Below are 18,664 nucleotides of genomic sequence, written 5' to 3'. Positions count from 1 at the left end.
AGCAGCTGCGTGGTGCTTAGTTGCTGACTGAAGCTAAACCACCACAATGGCCTTCCCTGCACTGTACTGCAACTGGTTTATCTTTCCATTGTGGTTCCATGTTGCTTTTTCTTTTGCCATTTCCATCAAAATTGCCAAACTGGGGAGTGAGGGAAGAGGGGAGGGCAACAGACAGAAAACACAGATCTCAAACGCTGTTAGATTTGGCAGATTCTAGCATTCAGGAGCCCAAAAGTGCAGTGCAGAATCTCGAGTCTTTTCGGCCCAGGTTCATTCCAGCTAACTTTAGCCATATAAAGCACCTAGCGCTAAGCATCTCGCCTAACCTAGTTGTCTAGGTCTCCTCAGCCATCAATGGAGAACGATACGCACCTCTGGAGGATAATTCTCAGGCAAATGAATTGCCCATCAGAGCTTCCCCTGTCTCTCTTAGCTGTTGGGAGAGGAGATGACTAACTCCAATTCGAACTTCAAGGATGGCTGGAGTAGATGAGATGAGGCTGGGCCTTTGAGACTAAGCTAGTTAGTAAATATTACCGGTATGCCATTAAAACTAATGGTCAGTGAAGAAGTGGTGTTACACTCCCCCTAGTTATGACCCTTTCTTCTTTAATCAGATTGAGTTTGCCCCTCATATGGTGTGATTAAATGTTTCGCTGCAACATTAAGTACTCAATGGGGCACACGGTCGCTGGAGCAGCTATGCGAACTGTCCTTTAGAAGTTGCCAGTAGGAAGCTGGAGGCATCTAGGGCTTTAGGAGCGTTGCAGATCTATAGCATATCTGTGCTACGTCCAGCTAGCTTGGGCATTGGAAACAGCATAGCTATGCCAGTGTAATAGTCCATGAGTGCTGATTTACCGTGCTAACTCCCCAGAGAGCCCACTTCTGTTTCTATACACTATCACAGCCAGCAGTATAGATGGGTCCTTTTGGTATATTAGCCTCCTGGCAGACCTGGATCTAGTTACTGTCTGTCCTTCTTCAGGAGGTTTCTGTCCTTGGGTCTCCACAGTTCATTGTCTGCCTCCTTGCCAAGGCAAAGCTGAATGCAGAAGAGGGCCAGAAAATGTTGTACTAAACCCAGAAAAGCCTATTTGTCAGGGTCCTCACATGGGGAGGGAAGACAAGCAGCATAAAGCCGCTGTGCACGAGTTGCTTTGACCATGAAGCATCATTTTTAGGCATGAGTCATGCAGTCATCACCCAAACACGAAAACCACTTGTATTCTTCCTAAACACAGACACGCTGTGATGAGACAGCTGATTGTCCTTGCTGACACTGTGGTTTTGGCCTTATTTTCTTTCTCACGTGTATTTTTGCTATTTCATAATATTACAAGTGATTCTTCCACAGCACTCCCGACTGCTTGCAAATACTGCGCTGTGCGTGACTCTGAGGGTAAAAGGCTGCCGATCAGCAGCCTCTTGCAAATATTAATTGGATCTTTTTCAGCTTCTAGCAATGGCAGTGAAAGAACTGTATTAGGGACTCTTCCTTCGAGATTTTAACGAGCCAGTTTTTAATCTGACCTAACAAGTCCCTTTGCCCTTCAAGGCCTAATTCAAAATCTATACAATATAATAAATATAAAAAGATGCATTAAGCAGGTAATATCTGACTAGAATGAAACTGAATACTTACTGCTGCAAAAAGAAAGGCACTTGACAGGTCATTTCGGTATTCCCCTTAGTACTCCGTTTTTCTTCTGTTGGGATAAATGCTTATTCCCACACAGATCATCATCATCTCCTTAAGGAGAAATGGTAACAGTGCTAATAATCCCACATTTACAACCGCTCAGCATGACTCCTACATCATATATTCAGCTTTGTGATCACTTTATGATCAAGGGGAACAGAAAGGTGCAAAGGGTATTGGAAAAAAAATAAGAGTATCTATCTAGGTCCTCACCTCTCTAGTGTCCAAGTACCTTGTAATCATTAATGGATTTGCCTTCATAACTTATTAGGTAGGAAAAAGATGGTTCGTTTTATAAATGATGGTGTGAAACAAGGGGTGAATTTAATGATTTAGCCAAAGTGGTGCAGGAAGTCAGAGTCTCAGTCTGGAAGAGAATTCGAATGTATCAAAACATAGCAACCTAATGACGAAGCCATCCTTTAGGACTCACAGTAACAAATTTATAGCCGTTCTGCGGAGTTATAATCGTATCTTTTTGAGGATATATGCCAGTAGATCTGAAAGTTGTTCCCAGCTAGAAAAATCCTTTTTAATGTAATATTTATGAGTGATATGTATTTGTGAAACATCACAAAGAAAACTCTTCAGTTTGGGTTATTTAAAAAGAAACCCCCACAAATAACTGCTTTGATGAAGTATTTAAGGATCATTTTATTTTTATAAATACACAGAAAATTCAGAGCATCTAGAAGCTAAAATATTCCTTTTAATACAGTCCTTTAATATAAAATTCTATCAGTCTTACAGAATCTACGCTGCACTTTTCATTAGTAATGAATAAAATAGAGCTTTTGACTTTGCTTTCAGTGCAAGTATGTTCAAGCCTATTACGTAAAAATAAAATCTCAAAGCTTGCCTTAATTAAGCCAAAATTTTCATACATTTATGTAACAAATGCTGATTGTTCTTATAACCAAAAAAAAAAAAAAAACCAGCACGTTTTCAGGTGCATGAGCTCTGTAGTTTGCTGAACCTGAAAACCACTTTTTAATGATACGCCTTCGTTTTTTCTTCCCAGCTGATACATTAAAAGATGTTACCCTTCTCAGCGAACTTTGTCTGTCATATTCCCGTACCATCACAGTGACAGCAATGCTGCTGCCATGTGGAAGGGATTATCCTCCACAGAGTGCTTCTCATGTTTCTTGTGCTTATCAAAATGGGTCCCCTGCCATGGTTAGGGGGACGAGAAGAGAGGGAAGATGTCCTTATTATAGTCATAAAACTAACATTAGGTAATTCATGATGATTTTAAATATCGCGAGCTGCTGCTGGTCACCTCATGGAGCCTATTGCAGCAGAATTTGGCTAGCTCGTTATTTATTGCAGGAGGAAAAGGGAATTCAACTTTTACCCATGTTTTTATGACATGCTGGATACTCCATTTATGCGGCTATCTAAGGGCAAACACTTTAACCCCTTGAGATCTGCTAATCAGGAGCACCAGCTGTTAAGTGCCAGCGTGCATCCTGCATTGGTGCCTGCGGGGAGAGAAAGGGTCGCAAAGGATATGACCCTAAACTTCAGAAACCGCTTCTCTCCTTGGGGGCAAAATATAATTCAGCTTGCATCTTCTCTTGTTTTCCTTTAGTTTATCCAGTTAATGTTCCTGATGTGGGTTGTTGGGCACTCACTGTGAATGCTTCAAGCCTTTAGGAAGGTGATAGTTAATTACTGAAGTTAAAATCTGCCTTGCAGTGGGGTGGAAGTGCTTTTGGAGGTATTTACTCAGCTAGCTCACTGAGCTGCTAAGGGCAGGGGGAAGGCTAGTAGTATCTGGCTCAGTGAATTACTGCAAATGCATGTTCTGTTTAAAAAAAACCAACCCTGCACATTGCACAGTCATTTTTCACAATGCTGCTGGTACAACATTAGCTCAGTCTCACACTAAGTTACGTTTTTACGTTTATTTAAAAGAAGCAATGAAATCCATTGTGAAAAAGGAACCTGTCACAAATACGAACCAAATTTATTCCCTGCAGAGTAAAATACAGTCAAAAGGTGAAAAGGCAATTCTTTATTCTTTAAATGCTTCCTTTTTTATCCCACTCTTTATTTTCCGAAACCAGTAGCACTGTTAAGCAGATATGTATTGGTGGGGAGAAAAGATAGAAAATATTGCCTTTTTGATGCATTTTGTGTTCTCTTTTCCAATTGTCAGTGCTCTCCAGCCTAGTATTTTTAGCCCTTCCTCTAGATTATTTGTTGTATGACAATAAATTGATATCTCCATCTATTACTGGACTTCATCGTTTGGTAGCCTGAGCAAAAGACTTCCAATAACAGGATAGCCTTGGAATCAGAGGGTCAAGTTCTTCCAGCTTGTACTCTAAACCACTGCATCAAATTTAGTTTGTACGTGGGCTTTCCAGATAAGCAATGTTTAAAATATCTTAGCAGTGTGTGGATATTTCAGGGCCATCTCAGTAAGAGCATGATTTGACCCTAATGTCCTTAGATGCAATATCTCTCTCTCCCAATGGCATGTAACATATGCTGTATGTTTTGTCACCTGAAATGGCTCCAAAGCATAAGTCAAGTGTTATTGGGTACTATAGAACGTTATGCCATACTGCTGTACTCTCAGATTAAAGAGAAAGCCTCAGCGTGGCGAAGAAGGTGTTGGATTTGTGTCAGACTCCAACAAAATAATTCCAAAGAGAGTGGGAAGCTCACACTGCAGTTAAACACTGAGCTCCTCTCACCTGTGAATGCAGGCTGGGTTCAGACCTCCCTTTGTGCCTTAAAAATCTCTTCCTTTGTCCGTCTCTGTCACCGGAGAACTTTCTACAGGCTATCGCACACATCAGTGGAAGTGAGCTGAATTTACATAATATAACAGCAATCTAGCGTAAGTTTGAATAGAAAAAAAGCCCTCATCACAAAATGAGATTTAATAGTGGACTAGCAATATATATTTAAAGTCATTTGTTTTAGGCACAATACGGGATTAGATGCAGAACATGTAGTGGTGGATGCGGGGGAGGCAGAGAGGTTTGCTCATGGAGAGAGAAAACAAGTCATGCTGGCTTTATCCTATGCCATTGATTTCATCCTTTTTTCTGTGAATTTTCTTCTTCCAAGATATTTTGCTTCCAAAACAGCTGCCCAACCCTAAGTTTTGTTGATCAGCCTCTCCAGGCACTTAGGTAGTTCCCATCACCATAGTATCAGAGGCATTCAGAAATGGAGAAAAGGAGGTAGCAAACCAATCTCTGCCTCTGCTTCACCTTGCCTCTAACCCCCTGGCCTCTGACCAAGACACGGGCTTTGGGCAAAATCATACTTTGCTCTCCTTTTCCTTTTAATTACCTATGGCTGAGGACATCAGAAGTGCTTGTGGGTGATGTGCCGATCACAACCTATGGGCGGGGGGACACTGATCAGTAAAAACTGATGTTTCAGGGAGTTCTACTGACAAAACCCTTCAAAAGAAGCTTCCCATTAAGCGCACTGGCCCACTAGGACTATTGTTATGTTCCAGTGCAAGCATATGCTTTGGTGTTTTGCTAAATCAGTATTTTCTAATCAGGTGTTCATGCTATTAGGCATGTCATTCTGTTAATGATGATAAAAAAGCAAGCATCAGTTCACTAGTAAATGCCTGCAATCTGCATCACAGAAATGGAGGAATTAACTCTTTCAAAGGTAGGCTCAGAAGCCCATCTGGCCATTAAAAAGTGTTATCAGGTCTTGTCATGAACCTTTTCCCTGCACCTAATATGTTACTGTGTTGGCTTGAGGCTAGAGTATTTTCAGGTAAAGGCCATCGCTGACTGGAGGGGGGACATACACGTTTGCAGCCGTGGGGAAGCCCACGTGGCACTCAAGCCTGCCAGCTCCACCGGGAGGATCTCCGGGTTCATCCTTGCAGCACACCTCGGAGGCTGGGTCAGGACTGTGGTTAACCTCATCCATGCATGTTGGTGACTTAAATTTTTCTCATATCTTAATTTCTGAAAGAGAGAATTCTTCTTACACTGAGCCAGGATGCTGCTGGGACATTTTAATTCCTGGTAGCCTAATGAGGCCACAAGTAAGGCTGTAAAGCGTGTACGGTACTCACACAACTCTGCTCCCATGGACATCTGTGGTGGAACAGGAAAATCCCACCTAATTGCACGTGCACGTGTGAGACTAAACACTGAATTGAGCTACCATGTTACACCAGTGCTGGGGTTTACAAAGGGTCTACCTTTACTGATGCTTTCCAGATGAACTGCCACTGCAAAACCTGCAACAGACTTAAGGTATAATTACTGTCACTGTTACCAGACTTTACAGCATATGTGGGTACGTATTGCTTTGCTCCGTTGTAAGGAGGTTTGGGTTGTTTTTATTTTAAAATAAAACTTTCTATTTTTTCCAAAGCTCATTCCTGTAAATTCCTGTACAATGCGGGGGTGGTGGTGGAGGAAGCAAAAGCCATACAATGCCCCAACCCATGGTAATTAGCAAAAATATCTGTCAGATACCTTTTCTAACTTGTCACTGTTACATTTACTGAATGAATTAATTCCATTTCTGATACAGCTGAAGAACATATTTTCATCGATATGAAGAACATATTGCAAATAAATTATCCTTGTAGAGCTGATGTTATTTTTAAATATCTTCTCCTATCTTCTATCAAAGGAAACAAAATTAAATCATTCGCTATTAGTTGCTTTTCTGAATTCTTTAAAAGATGGTGCTGAGTTATAAAGTTGAGTTGGGTAAATGAGGAGGTGCATGAAGTTTACATTGACATGAACCTAATTACAGTTAGGCTTAAGCCCTTAAATTACAAGAGTTGTAGGAAGCATTGGACCCAATCCTCCTAATCCAGTCCTGGGAACTAAACAAGTATATGTTCTAGATGTGCACAGGTTAGCTATTGCAGCAGCAATGCTTTAGGTGCGTGGCCCACAACTTAGACACCGAGACCCCTGTGAATAGTTGGGCAGATTTAAATGCCTCCAGAAGGAAGTCCCAAATTGGCACAGGCTGGGCCAGGAGATTCCTAGGGCCAGGCAACAGGAAATGGTTGTCAAATTGCACACCAAGGGGCCACGGTCATCTTCAGAGCACACCATTGAGTATCCTTTAAAACAGAGCAGATTTCAGGATTGTAGCCGATGCCTGTCCTTGACAAGCCATCTAATGATGAAAGTGTATGTACAAAAGAAGAGAGACCTGAGGTCAGCATCTTTCTAAGCTTCAGAAGCTATGGACCCACATCTGCCCTAGGAGAATGCATGGACAACCAGGGCAGTAGGGGACAGGGGAGCGGAGATGGGGCAGTTACACTTGGGCTAGGATGACCCTCTGCCCCTCTGCCTGATGCTTTGGCACGGTGTGATGTTCTTGCAAGATGCAGAAGAGGACGGATGCGAGAGCGCCAAACTCTGTAGTTAACTTCTCAGCTCAGAGGATTTCCAGCCAGGCTTCTACTCTTGGAGTTGATACAGGAGGGACCAAAATCCTGATTTGCTCTTAATCCCTTCAGAAAACATGTGTCAGGTTAGGGACTTAAGGAAAATGAAGAGGGTGGTCTTGAAACATCTTAAACTGGAGGAGGAAAAATTGAGGAGGAAATCAGCATCTCCTCATCCCCTTTGGTTGTCCAGGCTCTGGGTTATTGTAAGAAAGGTGAGAGGCACAAGGACTTGCTTTGCTCTCCACAGATCATGTCTGAAAAGAAAGCACCTCCATGTGCACTGGGGAAGGGAGCCAGTCCCACAGCAGTTAGGCTGTCCATGCCTATTTTCTGCATCCTGGTGCTGCCGATCACCACACAGCAGCAGTGGCCAGACACCCAAGGTATAACCTAAAGAAAATGCCGTAGATTTGCCGGCTGAAACGGTGATCACACAGCAAGATTGTCTGGCAGGTCCTGAACTAGGAGGCCACGGACAGGTTTTCTGGATCTCAGTTGCAGGTGACAAAAATTCAGCTAAATCTTGTTTTAACAACATAAACCTTTGCGTGATTCGGACCCTTAATTCAGTGCATACTCTTAGAAGTGACAAAGGGGCACTCGGTGGCATTGCCACGACGGACCCTTAGGTTCTGCCAAATATATTCTGCTCTAGGTACAGAGGCATTTTTAAGAATTTGTTTTTCTCTGGCTTTTCTGAATTAATGTTAATAAAAGCTGCCCCAACCTCTTATTTTTCTATATGAACACAAAAATTGCAGCTGCCTGCCAAGTCTGCTGAGAGATGGATGTAATAATTTTCAATTGGACTGTTAGCCCAAAGGGAACCCGATAGCAAGAGATTGACAGATGCAGCATGGATTATCTTGTGCTCTGAACTCAGCCCAATTTGTGGTTTGTTGCAGGTGCTAAAGAGATTGATATTGCTGCTACCCTGGAGCACTTGAGGGACCAGAGACCAGGCATGGTCCAGACAAAGGTACTGTCAATAAATCCACTGGGATTTTAAATACATTAAAGGTCTTTCACAGTAGTTGTTTTCATGACAGAAGAGAGAGGGTATGACCTAATTTAACGCAGGTCGCTTGCTGATTACTCTGTTTGGCTCCCTACCAACTGAGGTTTATTTATGCTGAAGATTTATCTAGGCTACTTTCTTTGGTGTTTACTGTTCTTTCTTGTAACATCTCCAACATCTATCTTGATTACCATATATGAAGGGCAGTCAAGACAACAATCTATAGCCTACTAAAGAAAATGTGCATTTGAAAGCATGTTCTCGCTTTCATCCTGAAATATGGATTATTTTCTTAGAGTGTCTGTGCTTAACTGTGCAACTAATATTTTTTAAAAGCTTCAACTCATTAAAGAGAATGTAACTAACTGCTGCATTTGATTTTTTTCCTGAAAAAAAAAGTTTTGAATTAAAGGAAATACAGTTTTGTAGAAAATCAAGTCATTTTTAGTATCTTTGAATGGAAGAGCTTACATCATGCCTAAAGCCATGTCCTTTATGGATGTAGCATGGTAACTATATTTGTACCCTTTGGTGAGGTGAACATCTTACTCTATAATTCCTGTCAGTGGTAATAGTTTTGACATTTTTCCACGATGTAAAACTTTAAAAGATAGCTGATGGTGTGATTGTAGTCCCTTAAATTAAAAATGAAAGTTTCTGTTAACAACAGTTCCAGTGATGTATGGAATGATATTTTGGGGTATTTGCTGCAAGTTAAGAGCTGCAAATATGACAATAAAGAAACTCATTCAGGGCATGGAGACCAAATAAACCTGTATATGACATTGTAAAATATTGAATGAGAGTTATAGCCCTAAACTGAGTAACAAGAGCAATGTGACAGCACTCTGTCTTGGCCAGGCTGGAACTGATAGCAAAGCCTGCAGCATTCGGGGAGCTGAAATGGCTGAGGGACAAAGGTGAAATAAATGCATGTTGCAGGAATCATCGGTTCATAACTTTTCTTGAATCTCTTCCTAATCATTTTATCTTCCCATTAATACTAGGAGAAGTGGTGCTGGAGAACAGTTGGGGGGATGTTCATTATTATTTACCAATTAAGTAAGTGCATGAAAAATTAAGATGAGCCAGTCAAGGCTAACTAATCTTTATCTGCAAGTAAGACATAAAATTGCACAAATCTTTCTTCTGCTTTGATTATTCAGACCGGCAAAAAACAATCATATAGCACACAGTATCCAATGTCACATATATTTACTGTGAGGGAAGATGCAAGTCCTGAACTACTCTGTAAATGCATCCAAAATATATGGTAGCTCTGTAGAAATATAGAGCTCAGATTCCAGTTTCCCTCTCAGGGCAGAGAAATTACAGCTCGTTGCCTTCAACAAAAGAAAAAACATAGCTCCAGAACCAAAGAATGAGGTTATGTGAACAACTTGTCTTACTTAGCTCAGAAATAGTTACCCGAGTCCCATGAAAATCTCACTCAAGATGTGTTTTTCCCCTCCCAACATTCATCTGGTAGAGCTCCAGAAAAGAAATGTGCCCTGTGTTTTCATCCAGGATGAAAAATTTTCTCAGGATATTGCTTATCTCTCCTCTTGCTCCTTCTTCCATCATTGTCATTTTCTCAAAACCACCCAAATCACTTATTCAAGCTAATGTCTTGCAAATTATAAATATCTGGTTACATGCTAGCAATGCACGATCCCCAGAGAATTTTTCTGATGGATTTAAACAAACCCCTGTGCTTTCCCAACTGAATACAAATGAGGAATATTAGACTCTTGGAGTAATTTAAAACAATGGATTAAAAGTCAGGTTAGAAATGCCAATTACAGAATATCCCTAGGCAAAATAAACACCAACTTACTTCAGCAATGTTATTGTGTTTCCAGCAGGCAGCGCTCCACATTTTCAATGAGCATGTGAAAGATTTGTTTGCAATATTTTGTCTTCTGGAAGGGATCTTTAATTCAAAAGCACTGTATATAATAAATGGTAATGAAATTATCATAACGACATTCTGCATTTCTGAGAAGCATAATAGAGGGTTTGTGGTTTGGGGTATTTTTTTTGCAGGAGAATCATAAAACAGAATTGATATGCCACATGTGAGAGGAAAAAGTAACGACGGAGGAAGCGTATTCTCTGTGACGGGAAAAAGATATATTTCCTTTTTTTCTCTCTCCTTCTATATCTTTCCTCTCCCAATCTGTAATATTTAGCTAAGGTTCTTTATTGTGTCATATTTGCTACATGAACTCAGTTTGTTTTCCTGGGAATTTTTATTTGTAGACTTAATGAAACATAGCTTATTTTTTACGAAATACATTCTTGTCACCCGTGCATTACAGGTGGACTGACACCACAAAATGCCTGTCCAGCTCTGTTTTCTAGGCAAAGCTAGATGTTAAAATTCATCTCCAGTCAATCTTGTATATGCGAACAGCATACGTGAATGACAGCGTAGCTGTACAAAACAACAAACTGAGCTCCTTTAAAAATTCCTGAAATTCATTTGCTCTAACTGTGGTCGTTCTCATGGAAAGGTGCGGAAGGTGTGTAAAGGCTTTTCTTTGGCGGGTGGTGATGCGCATCAGTGGAAGCTGCACTATCTGCATTTCGCCTGTGCGCATTATGCAGAAGGAAGGAGGGGGAAGAGCTCAGCTGCGCCGTCCCAGAAGGACCACGTCCTCACACATCCCATGTGTCTGCTCTACTCTCCCCTTTACTGCAGTGTTTCACAGTCAGTTTTGAGCTCTGGCTGTAAAGATTATGCTTTGTAAGTTGTTTTGCCTCAGTAATTTCGGGTCACGCCTAATGTTAGCTGGTGGTCTCCGCTGAACTTGTCTCCAAAATCCATATCTGAACTTTGGAGGTCACGTTGATCAGTCCACGGTCCTTGGGCGAGGCAGACGCTTTTCCGCAGGCGGTGCAACGATGCTCTGTGCTCACATGAGGGGTACCCCTCTGTGAGGGGTAAAGGCACTCGCAGGTCAGATGGTCTCCAGCCTGACAGATCTTCACAGTAAGGTGAGCACATCTCGGACCAACAATGCTAAAGGGCAGATTTGCTCAGTGAATAACTTTAGAGTAATATAAGTTATTTTCAGCAATGGAACTAATATTAAAGTATTGTAGTCCCCGATCTTACAAGCTTTTCTGACTGTGAAATACTCAGATGAAGAGCACGTTAGGTAGCCTCATTACCATGGGCAGCTTCCCTTCTTCCGAACTGACGCCCACGTCTTGGAAGAGTCATCTGCACATCTCTGAAACTTGGCTGCATCACTGTGTCAACCCTGCCGTGCTCAGATCAGCCTCTTCTGTTGCTGTGCTCCCCGTGCTCCAAGGACTGGCAGCGACGGGGACCAGCTGTCCCGCTCACATCTGAGCGTCAGCACCCGGGAGCACCCGCTTTGCCCCTCTCCCGCCAGCCCCGGCACGAGGGTCGCCCACCCGTCCCAGGCTGCTGCCCGGGTCTCTCACCTCGCAGGGCTGCATCCGCGCGGCCCTGCAGCTGCCGGCTCTTCCTCCCAAGGCTCTTTTGCCCGGAGGTGAGCACTTCTCATGCATCAGCCCAAATTTCCTGAAGCTTCTTGAGCGGGTACAAGCACCCGGTTCGGTTCTGGCACGGCATGTCCAGATGAATGCCCTCTGCTTCCGCTGCCCTCCACCCATTCAGTGTGCTCCGGTTAAAATATAACTGCTGCTCCTGGGTGGCCGCCAGCATTTCCAGGCTTTTCTTTAATTGCGGAGACCTTGGGGAGTGTGGGGAGGCATAGGCAGACATATACACCATTTTCTGTGCCTAATGAGGATGAGTCCTACTCTTTAGGGTGAATTAATGTCTGATTAAAAACTGTTGGCTGCAGTCCAGAAAATGTACAAGGATGCCACTTTGACAGCACCAAGCAGACAGCAAAATTCTTGAATGTCAGTGTCTCTGAGAAATTATTCTGAGTTTTGTTTTTCTTTTTCTGCTCAGGAGCTGTGCCCATCATTGCTTCTCTCTGAGGCATCTCCACATGGGAGATGACTGTGCAGGGGGGTAAGACAAGGCAGAGAAGACTGGCACTGAAGTGCAGGCATTAGAAGTCAGCTGTCTTTCTGAACTACGAGTTGTACATCTGTAGTTTGTTCTTTCATCCTTCCTGCAGATTTCTGCAGTAAAGTGAAACACTTGGAAAACGAATGCTATTAGTCCAGTAATCACCTCTGGGGGCTGGCTGTGTTCTGCAGCCATCCGCCACTGCTGCGTACATACTGCAGCCATCCCGCACTGCCCCTGGCAGGGCAAACCGAGGGGCTGAAGGTACCTCCCAGACCACCAGTTTCCTAACTGGAGACACAGCTAGTATCCCAGCAGTGACCTCAGGATACTTTGCAGGGTGCATCTCAGACCTCCATTCTCAAAGTTGGTTCTTCAACGGCTCTTGATCCTGGCTGGCTTAAACCACTGCAGTACTTCTAGAAAATCCAGGAACTTCCCCACAGTCCTTGTCTGGTGTCCTTGATTTGCCTATATTCTGAGTAAACTTCTCACATTTCTTTTTTCATCTGAAAAGTTGCAAACACCAAATCATCCTGTCGGATATTTCAGTAAGCTAAATTTCTGAGAAAAATTACTTGCTTAGAAAATCTAACACCTGTTAACCTTGAGGAAGTAAAGCTCCTTTGTCCTTCTGTAGGACTACACAGTTCAGGAGTGCGTTAGGGTTGCACTTAGAAGAGGTGGCCATTCATGGCTGTGTCCTTCGTACCTCTGCCAACGCAGCGCAGAAGCCTGTTAGTAATTTTGGGTTTATGCTTACAGTAAATTAATAGCAGAGAAAAGCTTTCCCAAGTGTTTCTTAAATAGGGGTGGTCTAAACATCGTTGGGTAATTTGTGGGTGCAGAAAGGCTGTTAAAAAGGGAGGCTGAAAAAGAACAATAAGAGGTAAACCAAAAAGCAGATATTGTTCTATATAATAGATGGAAGGTGAGGAGATTCTAGCTGATTTCAACTAGAAGCAGTCCTGAGAAAAGCCAAAGGCTCTGCTTTGCAGCATCTCACCTATTTCATATCTCAATTATGTTAACGAGTTTCCATCTCTGTGTCAGAAGGAAATGGCTGATGATCAACTACTCCCAAACGCTTCTGACCACACAATTGCAATACATCATTTTGTCCCAATAGCTTAGTTTCAGCTACGAACATTTTTCTCCATTAAAATGACTCCGGCTTCAAGATGCTGTCAAACATGTCATATGGCATCAATAATCCCAGAACATTTTGTTCCTTTCCGTTGCAGCGTACAGTTCATCCTGCATATTCATATTTTTAACAATGTCTTGAGGATGCTCGGCTGCAGAACAGTGCACCAGGCTTTTGGAAAGTGTTTTGTTTTATTATTCAGAGTATGCGTTTGTTCTCTCTGCAGGAGCAGTTTGAGTTTGCTTTGACAGCGGTTGCAGAGGAAGTGAATGCAATACTCAAGGCACTTCCCCAGTGAGCGGCTCAGTCTCCTGAAGGTTCCCGCAGGATCCGTCCCTCGTTTTCCTCATCCTCAGTCCCTGTGAATGTTCTTGGAAACCGTGACCTGACCTTAACTGTGCATCTTCTGTTGTAACCACATAGTGATAGGGTCCTTACAAACTCCTTTAGCTGGTAAAAGTTCAACAGTTAAAATGTGTATTCTGTTTTGGGGGGTTTTAAACAAATTTTTAAAAGTACATTGAAGCCTCGGATTAAGTGACAGAACAATCCATCTAATTCCTTTCACATCCTCGAAGCCCTGAATGTCACACTTTGAAAGCACACATTCATGTTCTTAATAGCAAATATACAGTATTGTGGGTAATTAGTGCAGTCAGTATAGTCTCAGAAAACAGTGTTCTGTTCTATTTTGTACCTTCCACAAGGCTGAATAAGCGGGGGGGGGCCTCAAGAGGATGGTGATTTTTCCTATACAATGCCAAGCAAGAGCATGAAACGGTGCTGAGGGTGTGAGTAAACGCAAGTCCAGGCTCTGGCAAAGAGCTTGCACCTTCTCCTGCTGGGCTTTGGCAAGCAAATGTTTTCTTAACTGTTGTTTACTTTTCAGCTTTGTGCCATGAATGGAAGAAAATCTGAACTCTAAGTAAATAGGCCTGCACAGTTGTTGCAACTGGGGAGAACAAGTTGGTCACATTAATGGGTACCCGGGGGATAACGAGCGTAACATCTCTGACCGTGTACCTACACTGGCAGCGCGGAAACGGAGAGCGTAGACTCACCTCAGGTGATGGGGAAGGGCCCTGGCAGCACTCAGGTACATGCCCAGAGCTGTTATGGAAACAGATTGTGGGGTTTATGGGATTACTGAGGAAGAAAATGGGACTCTCCTCTTTATATTTTTGCATTTCCCTCTGTAAACCTGTGCTGTGCCGTCCTTTTTAGCCAGGAAAATATATTTCTGTAAAAGCCTGGCTGAAGGAGAAATCTCCAGTCTGCATTTTATGATTCTCATCGACTTTGGCTGATCCAGACATTGGTTGCACCTTTCTGCAGAGGCTCTGCTCGCTCCTTGTTCTGAATGATCCTGATTTTAACTAACCATTAAGGGATAAAGAAGCACACAGGCTGAATTTCAGAGATTCTTGTGTTCTCAAAATCCTAATGCCTACTGTTGCAAAGTAATGCTAAAATATGTCTGTAAATGGTTTGGTTATGCAATCTTGCTTATGTGAAATCACAGGTTTAGTTGTGGTACTCTTCTGAAGGAATTTAAATTATTGATAGAATATCCGGTATGTTTGAATGAAGGGCCTGAGAGGAAAATTATCAAAGGTATTTAAGTGATCTAGGCTCTTAATTTCATTTTCAGAAGTGAATGCTTGGATGCTTTTTCATATGTTATCCTACATCTCCGTGACTTAAGAATTTTGGGGTGCTTTTTTCCAAGATCTTAACAGTGTTGTACGCTTGAAACCATATTAGGCTAATCGTATGACTTCAGCACTGGAAAATATATCATTGAATTTAATTTGGGAAGGGGAAGCTTTTATAAACTTCTAATCAGTGAAATGTTAAAGAGAACAATATCACAGAGTTTTGCTGGCACAAAGGTAACAGGCAGCTATCAAAATCAACCATGTTGCAATTTTGTGTTGTAGGTGTGGATATTGGTGATTTCTTCTTTTTAGCAATTAAAGACTTATTTAAAAAAAAAAGCAGAAGGCTTGTTACTTTTCGCCATACATTTTTGTATGCTTTACTTGGTATATGCTGTTGCTTAATTTGTGCATCCCATTACTATGGCAGTACAGAGCAGTTACTGCAGATGCCATCATCCCCTTAAGTACACATACTGTACATTAAGCCACATGTTTATTTTATGGCCTAAGCATTTTAGAGCTTTCCTAGCAATAACTAAAAAAACTAATGGAGTATGAATGAGAAAATTGCCTTTTTCATTTGATAATTTAGGTTTAACAGGATTCTTTTATTACTTTAGCTAACACAAAATTGCAGATCAGGGCAGATGAGATCAGTTTGAGCAGTATCAGCAAGTGTTTGAAGTAGATTTACTGTGAGCCATGTACTGCAGCTTTCTGAAAATACAGGTAGTTATATCCAAGCAAACTGTCCAAAGAATCAAAATTAGGGCATCCTAAGCCAAGCCCTCCGATTATCAGGTAGAATTATTGCCCCGTGCAAGATGCTCTGCCATTACCCACTGCCAATGGGATAATGGGTTTTTAGCACAGATTTCTGCCCTGGGATTCATTAGCGTTCGCCTTCTGACTGTCCCTGTGCATACCACAAACATGGCTGACGAGCCTTTCGTTCGTTTGCACTTCAGGAATATTTTTTAATTGTTCTTTTGCAAATATTTGCATTTCATAATAGCAATTTCAGGGTGATCCCTATTAATTCACAAGCAGCTGAGTGTAGGACTTAAATATTGGTCTTCATGCTTCGGAGTTTATTTAGCGTAGATTAGAGGGCATTAATCTTCCCCAAGGCTAATGGGGCAGGGATGTATTGTTTTATTCATACTTGTAGACCAGTTTACACAACAGAAAGATGCAGTCTTACACAGAGGGTTGGAGTATCTCCCGCTGAATGTCATTGACAATCCTGTTATTTCAGCCATGTTTTGTACAGTTCTTCCACAAAAAGGTGCCAGGCTTACTCTGTTGACTGTAAACTATCACACAGAGTATTTCATCTGTGCAGGTAGCATACTGTTCACACCTCTCAATAAATGCCCTGCTTCTGGGGGTGATAATCTGCTGCAGGGTCTATTAGTGAAACGCAGGTTTCAGTTGCACCAGGGCGATCCGGAGGGGTTTGACAATCCATTTCCCGGGAAGATGCCAAAGCCATGGATGAAGCCACAGAGATGGATTTCTCATGCAGAGCAGGTATCTCTTTACCCTTTTCACTGCAGTTAGCTTAACCCTTGTGATTTGGCAAAGGATGTTGTTCAGGCCGTCCCCAGCCACTTGCGCTGGATGTGGGACCTGCCCCGTGTTCGCTGGCAGGTTGAGTTGAGCTTCTTCCTGGAAGCCAGGATCACCTGAGAGCCCAGAGTCAAATGAGACCCACGGTCCTTCCCTGTTCAATATCCTGCTTGATCTTTAGTAAACTGATTGCGATTGAAGCTTGGGCTGGTGCCTGACGTGTGGCCGTAAACAGCATGTATTTAATATTGACCATCCTCGTGTTCTTGATAAAGACAAATTGAATCTCCAGGTGCTGTTTGTGCGGTTGAATCTTTAAATGACATTTAAGGGGGGGAGCTGCAGGAGGGCAATTTAACCCCAGTGCTCACAGTTTCCTTCCTCGCTGGTCAAAGCCTGTGGCAGAGGGAGAAAACCCTGTTTTCCCACAGGCATGGCAGCGAGCGTGGCTGCTGGCCCCGAGCAGGACAGTGACCTGGCCAGACCCCACACTTAGGTAGTCACAGTGCGTGCAGATATGAGGGGCGGAGAGGTGGTTGTCACCGGCATTGATAGTTCCTAGGAGTAACAGCACAGTTGCTCTCTCCAGCCTTCGCCCTTCCCATGACATGGGCTGGCATTTAGCAGGATGGAAGGGCCGGACAGCACCGTTCCCCAAAGCCCAGATCCTTGAGGTTCAGCCCTAGCCACAGGGAAAACAGTGTGGGGTTTGCTGTTGGCTTCACGTGTTTCAGGTGTGAGCTCTAACCATTGCTCTTGACCATCATCTGTGGGACCTGGTGCAGCCCAGGTAACATCCAGTGGAAGTCCTTGGCAATTGTGAGGGCCAAGAATGAATTTCAGCAGAAAATCCCATATCCAAATCTCAATTCAGTAGCAAAACAAGCAAGATTATTTTTATAGATGCTACTAAACGTTTAAAACATTTTAAAATATTTTTTAAATCTACACCAATGACTAAACCTTGTTCCTGTCTCTAGCATGCATGCAGAACCAACCTCCATCCATCCCCAGGGAATGACAGCTATAGTACCTGTAAGGAGTTCATGCTTTATTAGTCAAGTGGAACATTAATAAAACCCAGCCCAGTTAATAATTTCCAGAATAGTCATTAATTAAAAAAACTGTTTATTGGAATGGAAAACAAGTGTTTGATTAGCTTTGTTACAGAACAATAGCTCTCCTAATTTTTATTCTGCCTATTTTATTCTTTGTTTAGAAAATTCTCTTAGGAAGCAGTTGAGATAATTCGCTTTTTAAAACTGTACAGTTTCTATGGTTTTGCTTTTTAAATGAGAGTACACTTTGTAGATTTGATTATTATATTTTTCTGTTGAGATTACATTGGGCATTACAAAAGCATTCCCCACCACAGTGAAAAGAAAGCTATCCTGTTGGTTTATTGTAAAAGAAAAAAAATAATTAAAACAAAATTGCAGAGCTCTGGCATACTCAATCCAATTAGAGCATGACTCTTTACTACTCTTCATTTACCACATTAGAAATAAAATAAAGTTACACCAGCAAGATTTCATTTGAAGCTGTTCTTGCATGCTGTTTGTACTGTATTTGATGGCATAATATTGCTTTGTTTACAACTTTTTCTTTCTTGTCATTCTATTGTATTCTTTATATGTATATAGTTTAAAAAAATATACAAAGTATTTTGTTCTACCTCTGTAAAAATCATATTTGTGAATAAAGTCACGTTGTCCGTGGAGTATGGTATTGTGCATACAGCATTAAGAGCTGGTGCTTTGCTTTATTTGGGGGTGGGAGCGGTACCTCCGTCCGTTGCTGGAGAGCTGGGTTCTGCATATCCGAGGTGGGGCCGCGGGGCTGACGGGCACAAACGGCCTGCTGAGGGCTTAGAGCCGCGCGCTGAATCTGCTCTGAGCAGCAGAGATTGCAGCCACCCCTGGCTTGGGCGCGTGGCCTGTAATATTGCAGCTTCCAACATTCTGATCAAGGCAGACCCCTGCGTTCAGACCAGAAAGTGAAGCGGGCAAAAAAAATGACTAAATTACAGCGACCCTCCTTGTACAACCGGGCAGTGAAAAAATTTGGCCTATAGTGTGTGTCACGGAGTGTACAAGTTAACAAACGGAATAAATTATACCCTCT

General features: G+C 42.4%; 1 protein-coding gene across 1 annotated transcript in view; it reads left to right on the top strand.

Moving 5' to 3' along the window:
- Nucleotides 1–18,242, top strand: part of PTPRN2 (protein tyrosine phosphatase receptor type N2) — a 679,248-nt gene extending 661,006 nt beyond the window's left edge. The window contains 2 exon segments of the mRNA XM_075495417.1: nt 8,030–8,103; nt 13,534–18,242. Coding sequence (XP_075351532.1) covers nt 8,030–8,103; nt 13,534–13,605 — 146 coding nt within the window. The 3' untranslated portion in view covers nt 13,606–18,242.
- Nucleotides 18,243–18,664: the final 422 nt, after the last annotated feature.

Source organism: Mycteria americana, chromosome 2 (genome assembly GCF_035582795.1).
Source record: "Mycteria americana isolate JAX WOST 10 ecotype Jacksonville Zoo and Gardens chromosome 2, USCA_MyAme_1.0, whole genome shotgun sequence".
NCBI lineage: Eukaryota > Metazoa > Chordata > Aves > Ciconiiformes > Ciconiidae > Mycteria > Mycteria americana.
The sequence above is the reverse complement of the archived record's forward strand: the minus strand, read 5'-3'. Positions and strand labels throughout refer to the sequence as shown.